General features: G+C 44.3%; 1 protein-coding gene across 9 annotated transcripts in view; it reads left to right on the forward strand.

Annotated features, from left to right (window-relative positions):
• The window catches only part of TANC1 (tetratricopeptide repeat, ankyrin repeat and coiled-coil containing 1), a 234,614-nt gene that overhangs the window by 122,133 nt on the left and 89,985 nt on the right, over nucleotides 1-22,496 (forward strand). For all 9 annotated transcript variants that reach the window (XM_059051808.2, XM_067026098.1, XM_067026103.1 and 6 more), the window contains one exon: nucleotides 22,358-22,462. In XM_059051808.2, the coding sequence (XP_058907791.1) occupies nucleotides 22,358-22,462 (105 nt within the window). The remainder of the gene's footprint in view (nucleotides 1-22,357; nucleotides 22,463-22,496) is intronic.

A 22,496-nucleotide genomic window follows, 5' to 3' on the forward strand; every position in this document is an offset into this window, starting at 1 on the left:
AAGGCTTCCTTCTTAAGAGGACACTGTGGGTGGATGGGACTTGGGACTTTTTTGGGGGTAAACTTCATTTTTCCAAATGGCTTCAGAGCATTCTGAGTTACTTCCATCTTTCCTTCACTCAGTGATTTCATGAGGTTCCATAAACATTTGTTTTAAGGGGTTTACTGAGCATCAGCTCCGTGTTGGGCTCTGCTCTAGAGATGAGGTAGATATAAAGGTAAATACATGCTCTGGCCTTAAGCTTTGGGGGCCTCCCAGTTTAGTGAGGGAGGCAATGACTTTTAAGACACTGTGGTGTCTACAAAGTGCTGTGACCACACAGAGAAGAACAAGCATCTCTTTGGGGGAGCTGACAACGTTCCAAGCGCAGGTGACGTTGGAGGGTGCTCTTCAAGCATGAGTTAGGGGTTACGTGGCAGACAGTTATTGGGTTGGGTGGGAAGACTGCCTCGTAGGGGAAGAAGAACCCTGCATGAAGTCAAGACTGGCGCGCGGTGGCTGGATCTCACACAGAATTACGGGACAGGTTGCATTTGAGGACCAAGGATGGAAATACAGTGGGGCTGGGGAGGATTTGATTCTTCTGGCAGCGTTGTCTTATTCTTTTGACTGTTTTTAAAATAAAGGGATGAAATAAATAGATTTGGGTTGGGATAGTAAGTATTTATTTTGTACAGGCCATCTTGGAGTAGAGGAGACTGGTTGGGACTCTTTTGTAATGATTCAAAGGATGTATAGTAGCTGAAACCTTGGCAGTGACAGAGGAGGAGGATGGAGGGAGGTGGAGGTCCATTTGAGAAAATTTTAGGAAAAGGAGTCTGTAGATTGTGGTGACCCATTTGTACATGAGAATTAGAGAAGGAAGAAAAGTGCAAAATGGGCCAGGGCTTGTGAGCCCGTTACATATCATGGAACATATAGGAAATATTTGTCCAGCAGTGGGGTAAATGGACTGTCCCTTGTAGCACTGGCAGTCCCCACAGAGCTGGGGGACCTACATCCCAGCACATCCTGTAACAGATTCTTTGCACAGCAGTTGGGAAGCTTGCTGATGTCTCTAGCTTGGGTTTCCAGATAGATCTAGATTCAAAAACTTTTTGCTGCACTAGTGGCTTTATTCACATTTTCCCCCTATTGTTATGGGGTCTCCAAGGGGAGTCATCATTTTCGTGTTTTAGGTAAGGCTCTGACAGGTGGAATTTCAACCCCGGTGCTGGGATTCCAAGTCATGCTGTCTCTGTACAGCCACAAGCATAGGTGCTACTGTAATTAATTATAATGTGGAACACAGAAACAGGTTGGCCAGGTGGGGTGGCGACTTTGAATATCTCTAAGCTTGGTATTCTGCAGAGATCCTTGCTTGTGAAGAGCACCAGGGAATTGGAGATGCAGAGCCTGAGCTCAGATCACTGGCCTCCAGGGAGGAGGAAGCATCTCAAGACATGGCATCTGTGGCAGATGCTGGGAAGTTCAAGTATGATAAGGAATGACAATCATCTGTCAGCTTTTGGAAATAGGAAAACAGCAGAATCAACAAACTCTTTCTGTCAAGGGTTGATAGTAACTATTTTAGGCTTTGAGGGCCATGCGGTCTGTGTTGTAACCACTCACCTTTCACTGTAGCGCAGCTCAGCCATAGACAGTTCATTCATGAATGGTCATGGCCATGTTCCAGTAACATTTTATTTATAAAAACATGCAGTGGGTCAGACTTGGCCCCTAGATCATAGTTTGCCAACATGACTTTTGCCTTAGAGGAAAGGAAGGGGAGAATGGAAACTTAGAATTTATTCAGTGCTTACCATGTACTAGACCCTTTGTAAACATTTTTAAGCCTGAGATGCAGGCATTGAATCCCACTTACAGCTGCTGGAAAAAACCCAAGTGTTTAGATAACTTGCCTGAAGGTTATACAGCTACTTAGGGACTGACTGGGATGTGGACTTCAGTCTGCCTGAGTCCAAAGCCCGGGTCATCTCCATGTCACTTAGTTGCCACCCAGAACAGCAGCCTTAGGTCAGATCCCTCTCAAAAGTACACATGGCACAGAAACCATCAAGCTCTGTATCCTCACTGCTCTCCTTCACATAACATTCAGTGAAGCACTGTTTTTCTGCTTCACCTTTGTATTAGTTTGCTAGGGCTGCCGTGGCAAAGTACCGCAAGATGGGCAGCTTAAACAACAGAAATTAATTTTGTCATAGGTCTGGAGGCTGGAAGTCCAAGATCAAAGTACGGGCACGTTTGGTTTCTCCTGCAGCCTCTGTCCTTGGCTTCCAGATGGCCACCTTCTCCCTATGTTCTCATGTGGTCTTTCCCCTGTGTCTGTGCATCCCTGGTGTCTCTTTGTCCACATTTCCTCTGCTAAGGACAGCACTCAGATTGGATTAGGGCCCACCTCAGTGGCCTCATTTTAACTCAGTCATCTCTTAAAGGCCTAGTCTGCAAATATAGTCACACGCTGAGGGACTAGGACGTAGGACTTCAGCATATGCAATTTGGGGGCACATCGTTCAGCCTGTAGCAACCTTCCTCCTCTGGCGGATGTCAAGGGATTGTTGGGAAAACAGCCTAAGTTCCTTAATACAGAAGCTGAAGGAATTCTCCTGTATGTGAAGGCTTCTCTTAGTTACCATTTGAGCCTTAGATAAAAAGTTTATTTTGGAATAGTTCAAAGATAGTTTGGAGTTCCCATATATTACCACATAGCCACTTTCTTTTTTCATCAACATAGTATATTAGTATGATACACTGTCACAACTAATGATCTCATACTGATACATTATTATTAACCGAAGTCTGTACTTCCTATTTCTTTAGTTGATACCTAATATCCAGGATCTTAGTCAAGGATACCCTATGACATTTATTTGGCATGTTTCCTTAGGCTCTATTTGGCTCCTACAGTTTCTCAGACTTTCCTTGGTTTTGATGACCTTGGCAGTTCTGAGGCTACTGTTGCCATGGTTTGTAGGATGCCCCTCTTTGGGGGGGTTTGTCTGATGCTTCTCGTGATTAGACTGAAGTTTTGAGGAGGCGGACCACAGAGGTAAAGTGCCCTTCTCGTCACATCTTGCTGACACTTCAACATGACTTACCATGGTTTTCGTTCACTTTGTTCACCTGGCCCAGGTAGAGGTTGCCAGGTTTCCCCAGGGTGAAGTTAGTTTTTCTTACATCCCTCTCCATCCTCTACTCTCTGGAGGGAAGTTGTTATGCACAGCCCCCCATGCAGGGTGGGGACTTGGGCTTCCCACCGTGTGAGTGGAGTATGTATATAAATTATTTGGAATTTTTCTGCTTGAGCGATTCGTGTCTTCTTCCTCACTTACCTATTTATATCAGTATAGATTCACAGGGAGATGACATGTCAGTGTTGCGTTGTGAGACGTCTCACTCAGGGACTCGACGCTTCTACCCAACATTGTTGGCTCTCAGGCTGACCAGCCTTCCCCTGGCAAATATGTCAGAATTCTGTTAAGTCCAGCCTAAAACGAGGGCAGGGTTGCAGCCTGAGCAGTTTTAATTTATCCATATAGACTGTTAACCATATGTATATTGCCTAAAACCTTAAAAAAAACAAAAAACAAAAAACAATTTTCTGGACGTCACGCTCCTAACTCCTAACGGGTTGCAAGCGTTGCTTGCTGTCTTGGTGGTGAAGAAACACACTTCTGGATTTTGTCTGGAATTAGTATTGAAGCAGCGCCACCGTGTGGTAAATGCAAGATTGCCGTGTTCTAGAGACCCATGTCTTTTTCCTGACCCTCGTGGGTGTCCAGTAGCTAAAGTACTTGAAGAAAAAAATGTTTTGAGTTCTTAAAAGAGAGGCTGATTTCTGACTTTGCCTTTGTACATGATCGGGTTTACATAAAAAGTGAACGCTTTAAAGTTAAAATTCCCATTAGTTATTATTATTTTTGACACGTTAACTTTAAAAATTTTTTAAACTTTATTTATGGCTGCTTTGGGTCTTAGTTGCATCACGAGGGATCTTTGTTGTGGCGCACGGACTTCTCTCAAGTTGTGGCCTGTGGGTTTTCCCTCTCTAGTTGTGGCGTGTGGGCTGCAGAGCACGTGGGCTCTGTAGTTTGCAGCATGTGGGCTCAGTAGTTGTGGCACACGGACTTAGTTGCCCCAGGGCGTGTGGAATCTTCGTTCCCCCTCCCCAGCAGGGATCGAACCTGCGTCCCCTGCATTGGAAGGCACGTTCTTTACCGCTGGACCACCAGGGAAATCCCCATTAACTTGTAATGCGTATCTTAAGGTAAGCTTTTTCTCTGATTATTCAAAATTGTTTAATAGCTGAGGTATAAAAGTGCAGCAGGTTGAAACTCTGAACTTCTGGAGCTTTTATCTTTGGGTGTAGGCAGGTTGGGGACTTATTTTGTTTCATTCTTCTTTGGCCAAATGTTTTAAGAAGTTTAAGGCTGTGTGGAAGTTGTCCAGGGAGCCTGCAAGTGCCCACCATGATGTGTGGGAATGGGGGGGTGGGTGGGGATTAGCAGCCCTCTGCCTCCTGCAATGCTTACATCCATAGGAGGAGTCTTCAGAACGGGAGAGGTGGGGAAGTTGGTGGGATAGTTTAATATGGCCTGCAGTTGACCTGGGTGGGGGTTAGGGAGTGCTAAGCTGAGACTAGTGTGACAGCCTGTTAGAGTTGGTTCTAAAGAAAATCAAGAAGCAGTCACTCTTTTTGTTGTAATAAATCAGTGTGTCATCAGGAATTCCAAATTTTTAAAAAAATTTTTATTTTCTTTTATTTATTTTTGGCTGAGTTGTGTCTCTGTTACTGTGTGTGGGCTTTCTCTAGTTGCAGCGAGCGGGGGCTACTCTTCGTTGTGCTGCACGGGGCCATTGCCGTGGCCTCTCTTGCTGCGGAGCATGGGCTCTAAGCGTGCAGGCTTCATTAGTTGTGGCTCGCGGGCTCTAGAGCGCAGGCTCAGCAGTTGTGGCACACGAGCTCAGTTGCTCCATGGCATGTGGGATCTTCCCCGGCCAGGACTCGAACCCGGCCCCTTGCATTGGCAGGTGGATTCTTAACCACTGCGCCACCAGGGAAGCCCAGGAATTCCAGATTTAATGTTAATCTTGATCAGCTTTTGAGAGTGAGGTAAAATTGTTGCTTTTGAACAGAGGGATGGCTACTCACTGGAAAGACCATGAGAGAACTTTCTCAAAAAAAATTGTAATATTTTAAAACTTGATCTAGATTGTTTTACATAGATATATACATATGTAAACATTTATCGATCTGGACACTTACGATCTGTGTGTTTTAATAAATAAAGTGTATTAACATCCATTATTTAACTAAAAAAAATTGTTTTTGCTTTGATGGATAAGAAAAGTTCATAAAGAGCTTGAACTGTAACTCAGTTAATGTGGCAGCCCTTCCCTCTGGCTGTGTCCTAAACCCAAGACACTAGTAGAAAGTTGAACATTGGAGCTGAGAGGGCTGTGACTGTCTCAGTCATTACAGGGGGTGGCAGCTGTGTCGGGAGGAGATGAGCTCTGCCTGTGGCTCGTCATCTGGCTCCTTGTCAGTGGTGTCATGGGTTACCTATGTCATCTGTGAGTGCAATTTGTCCTGTTCAACCTCGAAAGAGATAACAGCTAAGCCCCCAAATATCACTTAGTTGCTGCCCTCTTAGGTTCCTGATGTTTTCAAGAGGTATTTTAGATAATGGAAACCACGTGCATTCAAGTGTGAGCTCCTGACCACAGAGGTCAGAGAAGGACGTTTGCCTCAAGCTCACACACCCGGCCTGTCATGGCTCTCTGGGACTATTAGAGGCCACTTGTGTGTGGCCCGACACACCAGCCTCTGACCGTGCATAACGAGATTGCAGGCTGCTTCTGACCTGAGAGAGAGCATCTCAGAGCAGAGTGCCTCCTCTGTATAGATGCCAGGAATGTGGAGGAGTTTGTTGGGATTGCTGACAAGTACACAGCGATGACAGTGAGGACTGCAGTAGCACATGGAAGGTTCTAGAATTTGGCTGGGGGGCCGGAAATGAATGATAACTAGCTTTGTTGGCCAGCTGGGGGCTGTAGGTGAATTGTGGTGGACTTAGAGTTAAGGGATTTTTTTTTCTCCTTTCTCCCTCCCTCCCTCCTTTCCTTCCATTTTGAATTCCTTCCAGTGAGCATTTTGAAAATGAGAGACTGACTTTAACAATGGTCTCTCCAATGTATAAAACGAGGCTTTCGATGTCTGAGAGTAGCATTTTGTGTACAGATGATGATATAAGTTTCAAATTACTGTTCATTGTATCGTAGTTAATTTTAAACGTGGCTTTCCATGGCCTTTAAATTCAACTTACAGATCTTATGTTTATAATCTAATTTAAAACCATACATTTAAAACAGCTCATATAACTCAATATCAAAAAAACAATCAACCCAAGAAAATGGGCAGAAGACCTGAATAGATATTTTTCCAAAGAAGACAAACCGATGGACAACAGGCACATGAAAAGATGCTCAGCGTTGCTAATTATTAGAGAAATGCCGATCAAAACCACAATGAGGTATCATCTCACACCTGTCAGAATGTCTATTGTCAAAAAGTCTACAAATAATAATGCTGGAGAGGGTGTGGAGAAAAGGGAAGCCTCGTACACTGTTGGTGGGAATGTAAATTGGTGCAGCCACTATGGAGAACAGTACAAAGTTTCCTTAAAAAACTAAGAATAGAACCATATGATCTGGCAGTTCCACTCCTGGGCATATATATATAATCTGGACAAAGCAAAAATTCCAATTTGAAAAGATGCATGCACCCTAACGTTCATAGCAGAACTATTTACAATAGCCAAGACATGGAAACAACCCAGGTGTCCATTAAGAGACGATTGGCTTAAGAAGATGTGAGATACATAGATAAGCAACAAGGATTTTTACTGTATAGCACAGGGAACTATGTTCAATATCTTGTTATAACCTATAATGGAATATAATCTGCAAAAAACCTGAATTACTGTGCTGTACACCTGAAGCTAGCACAATATTATAAATTGAAGTATAAATACTTCAATTTAAAAGTAATAAAAATGGGCTTCCCTGGTGGCGCAGTGGTTGGGAGTCCACCTGCTGATGCAGGGGACACGGGTTCGTGCCCCGGTCTGGGAAGATCCCACATGCCACGGAGCGGCTGGGCCCGTGAGCCATGGCCGCTGAGCCTGCGCGTCCGGAGCCTGTGCTCCGCAATGGGAGAGGCCACAACAGTGAGAGGCCCGCGTACCACAAAAAAAAAAAATAAAAAAAATAAAAATAAAAGTAATAAAAATAAGAAATATATTGAAGTAAATTTTACTTAAAGCTGAAAATTACCCATTTCAAGTAGGAGTCACAAAGTTAATCAGTTAGATACTCTGATATGCCACATTTTAAAAACGTTAAAAATTCTTTACTACACCTACTCCCTGATTATACCCAGTGGTGCAAACTTAATCTTAACCATAACACAGTTGTTTTGATACTTTAGGTTTGACTTCTTTTTCCTTCAACTCTTCATTTAATTCTCAACCTTGCTCAAATTGCAGGACAACCAATATGATTGATCAACGGAGGCAAGGTGAGGTTGGGGCCAGGAACTCATGATCTCAGCATGTCACAGTATTAGGATTAAGTTTGGTTTCAAGAAAAAAAATCGAATACGTAATCGCTTAAACAAGATGCAAAATGTGTTTCTCTCTCTCTAGTTAATGGTCCAGAGGTAGGTGGCTCGGAGCCTTGGTGAGTTCAAGGTGTTGTCAGGGAACCTAGCCTGGTGCTCATCATTGGTGTTTGTTTCCTGGGGCTGCCACAAACTTGGTGGCTTAAAACAACAGAAATTTATTCTCTCACACTTTTGGAGGCTGAAAATCAGAAATCAAGGTATCAGCAGAATTGCATCCCCTGTGCAGACTCTTCTAGCTTCTGATGGCTCTAAGTATTCCTTGGTTTGTGGCTGCATCATTCCATTCTCTGTCTCACATGGCCTTCTCTGTGTGTGATGGTCTGATCCCCCCTGCCTTTCTTTTATAAGGATACTTGTGATGATTATTGTGATGCCATTTGGGGCCTACCTGGTTAATCCAGAATGATGCTTTCGTCTCAAAAATCCTTAACCATGGCCACATGGACCACTTTTCCAAATGAAGTAACGTGTACAGGTTCTAGGGATTGGGTCCTGGACATACCTTTGGGAGCTGTTATCAGCCTACATTCCCTCTCACCACAAGGTCACCTGAGTGCCCGGTAGGAGTGTTTAGTACCACCTGGTATGTCAGCATTTCTGCCAGAAAGGGGCCTCTCCCAGCTGGATTGGTTCCCTTTAAACAGTCCTTCTTGAAATCCCACCCAACACTCACTTTCCTCTCAGTGGCTTCCAAGAAGGCTAGAAAATGCAGCCTTTTATTCATTTAATGTGCTGTGCTGCTAAAGTATAATTTTTCAAAAAAGCAAAAGTATGACACGTAAATATAAAAAGGTCCTATGTCAACAGTTTTATTTAGCTCATTCATTAAGGCAGGAAGAAGCAAGACATTAAGACGAGTTTAAATGAGAATTTGGATTACAGGGATTTATAGTCTCTGCCAGACAAAATTCATATGCATTGCTATCAGTTTTTTTTGCAATTCACAGAGCTGTAAAATAGTCCAGTTCATAGGAAGTCAATCAAGAAGAGTACACACCTATGGAATGAGATAGTCTGGAGAGTCTGCTTTACATCAACAACCCCCAGCACCCCACTGAAGGGATATCCTGTGATCTCTCATTTCTTTCCAGGTATTGGGTACTTTTAAAACAGTGACCAGTTAAAAACCAGGGCTCTCTTATCCAGGTGCGAGGGGATGACAGATGCTGGGGCTGGCCTCTGGCTGGTTCTGCCTCTCAGTGGGTCAGAGATGTTTACCCAGGATAGAAGTTTCGTGCAGTTAGAGTCACTCCCCAGCACAGAATGACACCCTCAGTCAGGCCCACTCTTTTTTAATTAAAATTTTTTTTCACTTATTTTTTGATTTACATAGAATAAAATTATTTTTGCTCTATGAGCTTTAGCAAATACATGGAGGTTGCGTAAGCACCACCACAATCAAGCACAGAACAGTTCCCTCACCCCAAAATATTCCCTCATCCTGCCCCTTTGTAGTCAACCCCTACTCCCTGGCAACCACTGATACGTTCTCCAAGACTGTAGTTTGCCTCTTCCAGAATGTCATCTAAATAGAAGCAAACATTATACAGCCTTTTGAATCTGGCTTCTTTCACTAAGCATAATACATTTGAAATGCATCCATGTCGTAGTGGGTGTCAATACCTCTTTTTTTTTCTCAATATATTTTTCTTATTGAAGTATATGATTTACAACGTTGTGTCTTACCACTTTACTTTTTATCGCTGAGTAGTATTAATTTATTGCATGGACATACCATCGTTTATCCATTCAGTAGTTGAGGGACATTTGAATTAGCTTTCAGAGTGTTTTTGGTGATTATGAGTAAATGTGTATGCACATATTGCTATAAATACATTCATACAGGTATTTGAGTAAATTTATATTTTCATTTCTCTTGAGTCAGTATGTAGTTGTGGAATTGCTTGGTGATAGGTTAAATGTATTAATTTAATTTTATATGAAAATGCCAACTATTTTCCAAAGTGGTTGTACCATTTTGCATTCCCACCAGCAGTGGAGGAGAGTTCCTATTGACCTGCATCCTCACGAGCAGTTTTTAATCATCAAAAAAAATTTTTAAAAATTTTAGCCATTCTACTAATGGTAGATCTTAATGGTCTCAGTGCAAGCTAGTCAGGTTGTGACTAACATCCAAGGATAATCTTTTAACCTAATCTAATTAAACCCATAAAGTCTCCTCCTATCCAGGGTAACCATTAGAGATATTTCTCTGTATAAACTGTTGGATCCTGCATCTCTCTCACCTTTCCTTGCCCTTGATCTTGGCACCCTGAGCGTAGGTAGAAGGATTAACTTTACACAGATATGACAGGATGAGTGCCATTGCAGGTGTGTGTGAGGATGGAGCTGAGGAGAGTTTCAGGTGTTTCCTTCTGTTGCCATTATCTTTGTGACATAGGACCCGAGGGTTCCTGCAGAGGGGGGAGAGTGGGGTGTGTGTGTGCACCAGAGCTTTGTTTGAGGAGGATGGGCAAGTCTGGACCTGGGCCCTGAGGAGGATAGATTGCTGCTGCCTGAGACAGGACTGCTCTTCTCCTGCCCTCTCCAGGATGGTTTAGGAGGGTCATGGAGCACCTGCCAACAGGTGGGACCTCTGGATAGGCTGGAACTCATTCCTCCCACCCCATCCCTTTCCCCACAGATCTCCTGCCCTTGGCAAAAAGAAAGAATGAGGGTTAGAACAGGATTCCGCAGTAGCCACTGTACTGAATGAATATTTGAAAAAATAATCCTGAATCATAAAAGTTATTAGTTTATAGCAAATATGTATAATTTATTCAAAAAGTAGAAAGGAACTTTTTCTTGTCAAAATTAAAATTGTGTACTTGCTGAGCACATGGCACTTTGTGGAAGCCAACAAAAGAGACGTGGCTTTCGCCTCTTCCCTCTACTGTTTTCCCCAGTCACTTAACACTGTCCGCTGGGCAGCTCTTTCTGTCTAATCTTCCTATTTGATTGGAAGCTGCCTTAGGGCATGGACAATGTCCTGTATTGCTAACCCCTGTGGTGGTTTTCAAACATGAGTATCAGAATCACCCCAGTGCTCTGGGGTGGGGCTGAGAATTTGCATTTCTAACAAGATCCCAGGTGACAGCTGCTGCTGCGGGTCCAGGGACCACACTTTGAACCCTCGGGGAAAGAAGGTTCTCGAGGGCCCTGCCTCCCTGTTTCCGGGGTCTTTACTTCATCACGCAGCACGGGGCTCATCTCCTGCTAAATATCAGGAGAACTCCTTCCCCTTTATGGGCTCCTTCCGTAGTTCCTTAGAGAAACTGAAATGATTCCAGGAAGGACTCCGATCTTTCTTCTAGGGACATCTTAGAACCAAAGTTTGTGGTTATTCATTTATTTGTGATGGTTTGGTTAGTGATTCTTACTAGCAAAACGAAACCAGCTTCAGGTATTAGATTCTTTATGGTAAATTATAACGACTACCAGTAGTTACAAGACGTGAGGGCTAGAGTTTTCCTCCCTGTAAACTCACTCAGGTATGAATGAAAACAAGGGTCAGATAGCATTCTGCCCATATAGAGGTTTATTAGCAGGCTGGCACAATGCAGTCATATCACCTGTTTTATGTGCCCAGTACAGTTCCAGCTCTGTCCTTTTAGAAGGGTCGCTGCCCTGATGGCCCCTCGCATTCAGTGTTTACCTATAGCAAGTACGGCAGCATTTCATGGACAACATGTTAGTTTTCTACTGTTGCCCTAAGAAATAACTACAAATATATCAGCTTAAAACAAATTGATTATATTACAGTTTTGTGGATTGGAAGTCCAGGCACAGCCTGGCACAGTGGGTTCTCTGCTCTGGGTTTCACAAGGCCCAGCTGATGATGTTCCTGGGACTGCATTCCTTTCTGGGGCTCAGGGGATGAAATATTCCCGAACTCATTCAGGCTGGCTGAGTTCAATGCCACATGGCTGTAGGACTGAGGTCCTCATTTCCTTGCTGGCTCTTGGCTAGGTGTCTTTCTCAACTTCTAGAGGCTGGCTGCCTTCCTTTGCATGTGGCCCCCTTCCTCCCATCTTCAAAACTAGCAACATGCCAAGTCCAGAAGGGCTGAATCCTTCTCAGGCTTTGAGTCTCTCTGACCATCTCCACTGCCTTCTGCCTCATTTCACCTCATACTCTTAACTCAGATTGCACTGACTTGCTACTCTTCTCTCCTTACACAAGGCCCCAGGCCCTTGTAAAAATGTTTCTGGAAGTTCTGAAAGCCCCCCAGGGGACACATCACATGTATTCATGAGATGAAGACTGACTTCAGTCTTCCTCTTCTGCTTTTAAGGGTTCATGTGATTACATGGGGCCCACTGAGTAATCCAGAATGATCTCTCTAGTTGAAGGTCAGCTGGTTAGTAACCTTAATTCTTTTTTTTTTTTAAATTTATTTTATTTATTTATATTTTTGGCTGTGTTGGGTCTTCGTTGCTGCGCACGGGCTTTCTCTAGTTGCAGTGAGTGGGGGCTACTCTTCGTTGCGGTGCGCGGGCTCATTGTGGTGGCTTCTCTTGTTGTGGAGCACGGGCTCTAGGCGTGCGGGCTTCAGTAGTTGCAGCACTTTGGGCTTAGTAGTTGTGACTCGCAGGCTCTGGAGCGCAGGCTCAGTAGTTGTGGTGCACAGGCTTAGTTGCTCCATGGCATGAGGGATCTTCCCGGAACAGGGCTCGAACCCGTGTCCCCTGCATTGACAGGCGGATTCTTAACCACTGCGCCACGAGGGAAGCCCGGTAACCTTAATTCTTAATCCCACCTGCAGATCCCCTTCACAGTAGTACCTGGATTGTGTTTGATTCAATAATCAGGGGCTGGGAATCTTGGAGTGACATCTTTGGAGTTCTTCCTACCACAGACAGAACTTCAATTATTCTGACATTTTTGAATCAGAGGCCAAATAATTCCCTGGAATCAGCAGCTGGACCTCCAGCCACTTACTTATCAAGCCTAGGGCACATCTGTGAGGGCTGGCTAGATTTTTATCTGCCTGGGTCATACACAGGCCAGGGTGCTTCTGTGATATTTCTAGTTTGTCCTCTTTCCTCAAATACCATGAACTCACCACTGAAAAGAGATTTCCAGCAACCATAATACTAAATAACAAAGTCAGTAATTTAACCGGTGTGAAATTCCATTTCTAACCTCCAGGGTGCTAATTAGCGTAACCATGGTGCTGGTTGCTGATAAGGATGGCTAGCTGACCAACTTGGACTTGTGGTGGCCTTAGCTGTTTTGTGTGGCCTTCTGATTAAAAGCTAGTTAACTATTTCAGGAGTCTGTATTCCAGATTAAGACAAGTAATTGCCCTCAGGCAGGAGATTAAAGGCAACGGGACAGACACATATTTATATCGCACTGTTTATGTTGAAGTGTTTTGAAATAAAATTCAGACGATGTGATAAAGACTCTTGTCCCCTCAACTGAGAGCTTCAGGGAAGTGCCGTCACATCTTGTTGTCACCCTGTGCCTGGCACGCAGTGGATGTGCAACAGATACTTGTTGAGTAAATAAATAAGGTGAATGAATGCATTCACCTTATTTCCATGCTGTAATACATGAAAACTTAGATACAGTATAGGAACGGCCTGGCAGACAAAGTGCATTAGGAGAAAGTGGAAACATTGCTCAGGGTACTTTGAACTGAGAATTTATTGTATTCATGGTGCTGTAAACATGCACACCGCGAGCTGAGACTTGCAAATCTTTGCCAACATTTATTTTAACGATGCTCTATTGAAAGGGGGGATGGCTCTGTTTTGATAGACTATTTTCCTACTAGATTTAAATGCCTTAATGGCAGTGCATGTTTACATCGCACGGTGCCTGTGCATCGCATGAGTAAATAAAGGCTGTCCACCCTTCTCAATGCACTCTTACAAAAAATAAGGTATTCAAAATAAGAAAAAGGATGCTTAATGAGAGTAATGTCAGGTAACTTTCGTATTTTGTTACCCATTTTTTCCCTCTTGCCTTCTGCTTTTTTCTTCCCTAGAATTAACAGTCTGAATTTCCCCAGACCTCACCTGTCTTTGGGTAATGAGGTAACAGGAGTAATAACTCAGATTACACTGACTTGTTGCCCACCTCTCTTCACACAAGGTCCCAGGCCCTTGTAAAAGTGTTTCTGGAAGTTTTGGGAAGCTCCCCAGGGGCACGTCATGTGTTCACGACCAGGGATGCTCTGGCCACTGGGGCTGCTGGTGCTTCTCTCCCGGAGCCCTGCCCCGCATCAGCTCCCGGTACCCAGGTGTCATTCCCTGGAGCTGAGTCCCTTCAAGTAGCATTTCGGGGTTTTATTTACAGCCTCTCCGCTACTTCTTGTAGGAGAAATCCAAGTGATGGATGACACACTGTGCTTGAAATTGCCCTCCCCTTGGGCCGAGGCTTTCTGACTGAGTCAGTTCATCATTTGGCTTCTTCTTCCTCAAAGTGAATCTTCCCAAGAGGCTCTCACCCCCCATAGATAGGCTTGTGGGCAGTGCTGCCAGTTCACCTGCCCAGCCTCACCGCGGCGTGGGACGAAGTGGTTAGAGGCAAGGCCAGCTTCCCTCCATCCCATAAACTTAGGCTAAGTCTTCCCCTTTCTCAGTCCCAAAGTGCATGCCTCTCCCTCCCCCCCACAATGCTTGCTTTTGGGTGTAGGGGAGGGAGAAGGGCCAGACTTGGGAAGCTCTGTGCAGGTATTGTGCTTTTTAAAAATCCAAGACTGTGATCTGATAGTGTACCACAGTTTACCATTTCTTATTGACTATTTAATGACGTTTGCCCTAGTAATAAAGGTACCCCTGTCTTCCCCCCCCCCCCAAAGGAATCCTCTTCCTCATCCTTTTTATTTTTCTTATCTGGTGAACATTTCCCAGTGTGAGATGAAAACTCAGACCAGATAAAATCAACAGGAACCTTTACTGTGAAAGTTCAAGATGGTTAAAAAAAAAAAAAAAAAAAAAATCTCTGAAATGATTGATAACAGAGGAGGGTCACTTTTCATAGTCTCCAGATGTCGTGAAAAATGTAAGATCTGCTTTAAATGCAGTAAGTATCCTCAGGTGTTCTGTGTCCCAAATTTTGTGTTCACATATATAATATATATATATATATACACACATATATGTATGTATATATATAAAATTATTTTTAACTGAAACACTCAGAAATGAAAAGTAACCCTTGCCCTTCTCTCCCTCACTGCCTAGAGATAAAGCCCAGTTTGGTTTATTTCTGCCATTCCTTTTTTTTTTTTTTTTGCGGTATGCGGGCCTCTCACTGTTGTGGCCTCTCCCGTTGCGGAACACAGGCTCCGGACGCACAGGCCTAGCGGCCATGGCTCACGGGCTTAGTTGCTCCGCGGCATGTGGGATCTTCCCGGACCAGGGCACGAACCCGTGTCTCCTGCATCGGCAGGCGGATTCTCAACCACTGCGCCACCAGGGAAGCCCTCTGCCATTCCTTTTTAAAAAAATATTCCTTATTCCTTATATGGTCGTTTCTAAGCAGCAAAATAGTCAGCTGTGTGATTAAAATGTCAAAAGGAGTAGGAAAGCTGGCCACTGGGAAAAGTGTATTTGGAGATTTACATAAAGGCAGGAAAGGCACCAGGGAGGAGGCTGTGCTCCAGGTTGTGGACCAATTTGATTGATGGAGATTGCCTCTCCCCCACCTCCAGCTGACACAAGCCCTTCTGTACAGTGCAAGGAGCTGGCAGGAGCTCTTCTGTGCTGGCTGCCTACTGGGTACCTCTGTAACCTCTTTGGGGGTACACTGTATGTTTCTTTTCATCTTGAGAGCCCTTTATCTTTATTTATTTATTTATTTATTTTTGTGGTACGCGGGCCTCTCACTGTTGTGGCCTCTCCCGTTGCAGAGCACAGGCTCCGGATGCACAGGCTCAGCGGCCATGGCTCATGGGCCCAGCCGCTCCGTGGCACATGGGATCTTCCCGGACTGGGGCACGAACCCGTGTCCCCTGCATCGGCAGGCGGACTCTCAACCACTGCGCCACCAGGGGAGCCCCAGACCTTTATCTTTAAATTTGAGAGCCCCCTTCCCCTGTATCACAGAGTAGAGAATGGGGGGCAGAGGAGGTGGAGAATCGGGATGAGGAAAGGGATCCAGAGTATGAACTGGGTGTAATTTATGGTCAAGAACAATCCTCGTTTATCTTAAACCTTGTAAACTGGGCAAGTTGGTGCCCCATCCACTGCCCTAGACCCTGCTCAGACCCTGCCAGAAGAGTGGTCTTCCTTAGAGGTCCCACCTGTGGTGACCTGTGCTTTGCATACTTGATACCTTTGCTACCAAAGTATGGCCCATGGTCCCGACTATACCTGATAAGTCCATCAAAATCTGCATCTTGGGGGCTTCCCTGGTGGCGCAGTGGTTGCGAGTCCGCCTGCCGATGCAGGGGACAAGGGTTCGTGCCCCGGTCCGGGAAGATCCCACATGCCGCGAAGAGGCTGGGCCCGTGAGCCATGGCCGCTGCGCCTGCGCGTCCGGAGCCTGTGCTCCGCAAAGGGAGAGGCCACAACAGTGAGAGGCCCGCGTACCGCAAAAAAAAAAAAAAAAAAAAAAAAATCTGCATCTTGACAAGACCCCCCATGGCATCCTTATGCCCAGTTAAGCTTGAAAAGTGCTTTATACCAGTGTCTTGGGTCCCCGGGAGTGACTGGGTGGCAAGGCTTTTGGGACAAGGAAGCACATTGGCTTCTGGATGAGCCCATTTTCAAGCTAATAATACCTGACAGTCTTGTTTTTAAGAGCCTCTTGCCTTAAACAGTTAGGAGCCTGCATGCCATGCTTTCTGGGTAATTATTATTGTAGTATTGGATTCTGGTTAATTTGGGGGGATTAACCTGAGGGTGCTTGGTTTACATAAAGAGGGGAAGTTATTTTAGGTAGTTTATGCTTGGGAATGTTGAGCATTTCATTGTAAACAAAAAGCTGTGTGTAGAAAGGTGCTGGGCAGTAGTTTCCCCTGAGTAAGGGGATTGTTAGGGGGATGGATTTTTCAGTTTTGGTCTCTGTTGATAAAGAATTTGGCCCCACGGGCTTCCCTGGTGGCGCAGTGGTTGAGAATCCGCCTGCCGATGCAGGAGACACGGGTTCGTGTCCCGGTCCGGGAAGATCCCACATGCCGCGGAGCGACTAAGCCCGTGAGCCATGGCCGCTAGGCCTGCGTGTCCAGAGCCTGTGCTCCGCGACGGGAGAGGCCACAGCAGTGAGAGGCCCGCATACCGCAAAAAAAAAAAAAAAAAAAAAAAAAAGAATTTGGCCCCTTCATTTAGAAGGAGTTTTTCATTTCAGTGGCATAGAACTCAGTGTCATTGTGGTTTAATAGACGGCAGTTTAGTGTAAGATCAGTGATTACAATGGGTCTTAAGTGGTGTGGCCTTGGTTGTCCTGTCCTGCTGTTAGTCTGGTCAGCTGGCCACCTCACAGACCCTGAAGGCCCTCGTTATAGGGCCCTCTATGTAGTGGAAGCAGTAGCTCTTCTCTTTCTAGAGGGTGTACCTCCTATTAACTCTGATTCCTCAGGGTTCCTCTTTTAACCTGTTACTGTTGTTTTCTTTTAGGGTAGGGTCTTTCCTTGAGTGATGATTTTAGTTTGTAAGTAAGTACAGGGTACTAAAAAGCTCATTGAAAGGTAGGGTTGGTGTGTGTGTGGGGGGGCAGGCTTTACAAGCTCATTGAAAGGTAGGGTTGGTGTGTGTGTGTGTGTGTTTGTGTGCGCGTGCGTGCATGCGTGTAGGGCAGGCTTTACCGTAGCGTGATTGGTCAGGGATCCACCATTTCTTTGAGGGCTTGTCCCCAACTGTTTCTCGTCCCAGGGAGGAATCCTCTAATCTATTCCTGCTTGGTGTGCAAGCTTGCTGTCAGCATTTTCACAGCTGGGGCAGGGGGTGTGGAGAGATGCATCTGAGGCCCACCAATCCACATGGAGAATTTTTCTTAAGCCCAGTGTTTTAGTGTAGCACTCAAAAGTTTAGCTATTGAATCTCCACGGTCTTGGAATTCAGCCTTTCCAGGGGAAAAGCTCTGCTTCCAGGATGAAGGAAGGAATGCTTCCTGGTTTGGGAAGGGGTTCTATGGGTCTTACTCTCCCTTCAATAGATTTCCAACCCATGGTCCTGCATTCAGCCCTGCTGCGCCCCTGCCTTCAGAGGTGTCTGCTGTCTGGGAGGCTGAGCCCTTCCTCCACTGACCACCAGCCCTAACCTTTTCTGCTGTGTTTCATCCATGCTCCTCGGCAGTCTGTTTCCACTTTCAGAAGTTTGGTTTCTTGCCTGTGGTTGTCTTCTTTTCCTACTGGTCTCTCTTAAATCCCTTTACTGCGGCTTTAATGGTGTTTTGAAAGGGAGTGAGGGCAAACGAGTGTTCATCTGCTTTGTTTAATGGAAAGTGCCCAAAGAGTCTCTAACGAGCAATTGAGGGGGAAAGAAGAAAACCTCTGTAGTTATAAATTTATCTGGTTTTATAGCATTTGAGGTTCAGCTGTTTGTGAAAAGAAATTTAAATAAAAGGATCATGTTGGAGAGCAGTGGTTTATAGTCACTTCATAATATTTCAACTCTTAGTAGAAGGGGAGATCAGAGACAAGTGAGTATGAATAAAAGATTTGCTGAATGTATAGCCAAGACCTGTGGATTTGGTGATGGAAGGTTCCACTGCCCTGGCCTTTTCTAGGATTGCCTATTTAATCTAGATTTCCTAGTTTCATAAGTGCTGAATGGTGATTCAGTACATGGGCTTCAAACCTGCACAGACCACAAAGCCATTTGAATTCCTGCTTTGCCATGTGTGGGCCATGAGCAAATTGTTCCACTGATTTGAGCCTCAGCTTCCTGACCTTAAAAATGGGGGAAATAGTGCTTTTCTCCCAAAGTTATTAGGATCAAATGAATTAATGTATGTAAGTGCTTAGCCTTGTGTGGTCACTGAATACAGTTGTATTTACTTTGTTACATTCTATGTCTCCTTTTGTCACCAGCCTCACCGGTGGCTATGCTAGGCACTGTGCCAAGTGTGGGAACCAGAGAGACCTGCCCTCTGCGTTCAGGATTTTCCCCTTACAGCTGAACTCTCCCTCATTCATCATTTAGCTCTGGGATGTACTGAGGTCCAAACTGGAGAGGGAGGGAGACCGTATTTGAACCTAGGTCTGCCCAGGTCTAGAGGCTCTGCTCTTTTTTTTTTTAAATTAATTGTTATTGGAGTATAGTTGTATACAACATAGTATAGTTACAATGTTGTGTTAGTTTCTGCTGTATGGACAGCAAAGTGAATCGGTTATACATACACATATATCCACTCTTTCTTAGATTCTTTTCCCATATGGGTCATTACAGAGTACTGGGTAGAGTTCCCTGTGCTATACTGTAGGTTCTTATTAGTTGTCTATTTTATGTATAGTAGTATGTATATGTCAATCCCAATCTCCCAATTTATCCCTCCCCCCCTTACGTCTTGGTAACCATAAGTTTGTTTTCTACATCTGTGACTCTATTTCTGTTTTGTAAATAAGTTCATTTGTACCATTTTTTAGATTCCACATATAAGCAATATCGTGATATTTGTCTTTTTCTGTCTGACTTACTTCACTCAGTATGACAATCTCTAGGTCCATCCATGGCATCCATGTAATGCAAATGGCATTAGTTCGTTCTTTTCTATAGCTGAGTAATATTCCATTGTGTATATGTACCACATCTTCTTTATCCATTCTGTGACTCTATTTCTGTTTTGTAAATAAGTTCATTTGTACCATTTTTTAGATTCCACATATATGCAATATCGTGATATTTGTCTTTTTCTGTCTGACTTACTTCACTCAGTATGACAATCTCTAGGTCCATCCATGGCATCCATGTAATGCAAATGGCATTAGTTCGTTCTTTTCTATAGCTGAGTAATATTCCATTGTGTATATGTACCACATCTTCTTTATCCATTCTAGAGGCTCTGCTCTTACCACCGTCTCCTTAGTGTTGAGTATTTCTTACAGTGGGGTTGGGCTCTTGAGTAGAACACAGTTACAGACAAACAGATGGGCATAGATGCTTTCTGAAGGCTCTGGGTGACGTTGAGGTTCACATTCTAACCATTCCTAACAACAGCTGTACATCCATGTGAAATAGCCCACATATGAAGAGAGTGCTTATTATTAGAGAACATCTTTGAAGGATGTGTGGCATAGGTAGATTGCCTGAAAGTAGATCTGTTTAGATTGGTTATTACTATACCCTGAGGAGTTAAGGTGAACAGAAACTTACAGGTACTTCATGAGTGGTGCATGGTTGCTGGTTGGGGCAATGTGAATCATTGGACGATAATAATAAAAGGATTTAGCTCCCTTGAGTTCTTTAAATGGAGGAGAGCAGATGATGAGAAAAAGGTGCCCTTGATCTCTTTTACCATAGGGAGCAGGTTGGGATCCAAGAGTGTGGAACGGTTCTCATATTTGTCCATTTCTGCCCTGTTCAGGCTCTTCTTCCAAGTCGCTGTCTCCTTCACAGCAAATATCTTTGTTTCCCCTTGCCCCCGAGTCTTTCCCTTCATGCATATTTATATATGGATAAGTGTGTAGTTTTGACGAAATCTGAATTGTATTTTGTGTACTGTTGTATAGCTTACATTTCCCACTTAATTTTCCTTCTCTCCACCCCCCCCCCAAACTTTCTGACAGGGTTAAATCAATTATGAAGACAGCCATATGGTTAAATACTACATTAACCATTTTAGAACCATGATTTCTAAAGTCTGAAATAATACCCCTATCTGTCAAGCTCTATAAGCTTCTTTGATAATGCAGCTCATTTTCAGATGTGGCTGGGAATTAGTGTTTTTATAGGAGTGTAGATGCTTTTTCAGTAAACCTTTAGGTGGCAGCACTTTCACCGTAAACCACATTCTGAATAGAATTTCTCAGATGCATAAGATGTTTGACATAGAAGGACGCTCAGAACCCACCTGACTTACCCCTTCAGTGTGCAGTGATGGAGCTGAGGACCTGGGAGGGGCAGGGCTGTGGCTCAGGGTTGAGCAGGAGGGAGAGCTGTGGACCACTGTCTGGCACTCTTCCTCCACCCTTTCTCTTACTGATGTGAAATGTTTCCTGTCTCTGTGGCATTGTTAAAAGCACGCTTTAAGTATAAGGCAACCAAGGAAAATAAGAGTCAAGTGGATGATTCTGGACCAAAATGTAATGGGATGTTTGAAAGGACCAGACAGAATAGGCAGTCTTTTTTTTTTAAAGCAGCTTTATTTAGATATGATTCACATACCATAGAGTTCACTCATTTGAAGTGTACACTACAGCAGTTTTTAGTATATTCACAAGTTTTTGCAACCATCACCACAACCTAATTTTAGACCATTTTTATCACCGCAGACCCCCCCCCTTAGCCATCATCACCCCACAAGCCTGCATATCCCCCAGTCCCTGGTAACCATTCATACTTTGTTTCTATAAATTTGCCTATTCTGGACATTCAATATGAATGGAGTCATATAATATGTGGTCTTTGGGGACTGGCTTCTTTTACTTAATTTTTTACTTTTTTTTTTTTTTTTTTGGCTGCAACGTGTGGCATGTGGGATCTCAGTTCCCTCCTGACTAAGGATCGAACCCGCATCCCCTGCTTTGGAAGCATGGAGTCTTAGCTACTGGACTGCCAGGGAAGTCCCTGGCTTCTTTTACTTGTCAGAATATTTTCAGGCTTTGTCCATGTTGTAGCGTGAATAAGTACATCATTTCTTTTTATTGCCCAGTAATGTTACATTGTATGAATATATCACATTTTGTTGTCGGTTGATGGACGTTTGGCTATTATGAATAATGCTGCTGCAAGCATTCATGTACAGATTTTTGTCTGAACATACATTTACATAGAAGTGGATTTGTTGGGCCGTATGATATGTATAACCTTCTGGGGAACCACCCAGCTGTTTTCCAAAGTGGCTGCGTGTGTGCATTGCCACCAGCAATGTGTGAGGGTTCCATTCATTCTAATTCAGAATTCCAGATTTTCTGATGATAAGTTGGGGGTGAATGGGAGGTGAGAGAGATGATTCTCAGGCTCTCTTGTGTCCCGGAATCGTATGCTGGTCTGCCTGTTCTGCCTTTCCGAAGGTAGCTGTGTCAGCTACCAAGAAACCAGCCGGCTTCCCTGCCCCACACAGTTGCTTTGTGTCACCAGGCTGATAAAATGCCTGCGGTCTGTGGCCATGCAGAGCATATTGATGTTATAGCCTGGCTGTTTGTAATCCTTGCCTCCTGACTTTGGAGTTACAAGGCAACCTGATCGTCTTGGTCCCAGTTAGAGAAAAATTCCAAATAGAAAACCCTTCGCCACGAGCCATCCAGGTCTGGACATGTAAAAATCACTTATGTGACATACACCAATGACAGCTGTAGAGACTGCACAGCAAAAGAGCAGCTTTTGTTTTTGTCAGAGTTTATATTCTCCAAGCTGAGTTTATAGCCCTTTATTTGGCAGCCCAGACTGGACGTTCTTCCATCTGTACTGAAACGACTTGTGTGTGTGTTCAAAGGAGGGGAAGGGGCTGGCTCTTCCTTTAGGCCTATCTGGGTTCTGGTGAGGACACACACTGTACATTTGAAGCTTTGTTTGCAGCTGGAAAAAATTAGCCACACTCAGATCTTTCCCGCTGCAGGTCCCGTCAGGAAGCCCAAGTATGTGGAAAGCCCCAGAGTGCCTGGAGATACAGTCATAATCCCGTTCCGAGACGTGCCCAAGCCAACAGAGCCCAGTGAAAATGGTAAGAATATGTTTTCAATGATTTTCCCCCCTAA

The sequence above is a fragment of the Kogia breviceps genome, chromosome 2 (genome assembly GCF_026419965.1).
Source record: "Kogia breviceps isolate mKogBre1 chromosome 2, mKogBre1 haplotype 1, whole genome shotgun sequence".
Taxonomy (NCBI): Eukaryota; Metazoa; Chordata; class Mammalia; order Artiodactyla; family Physeteridae; genus Kogia; species Kogia breviceps.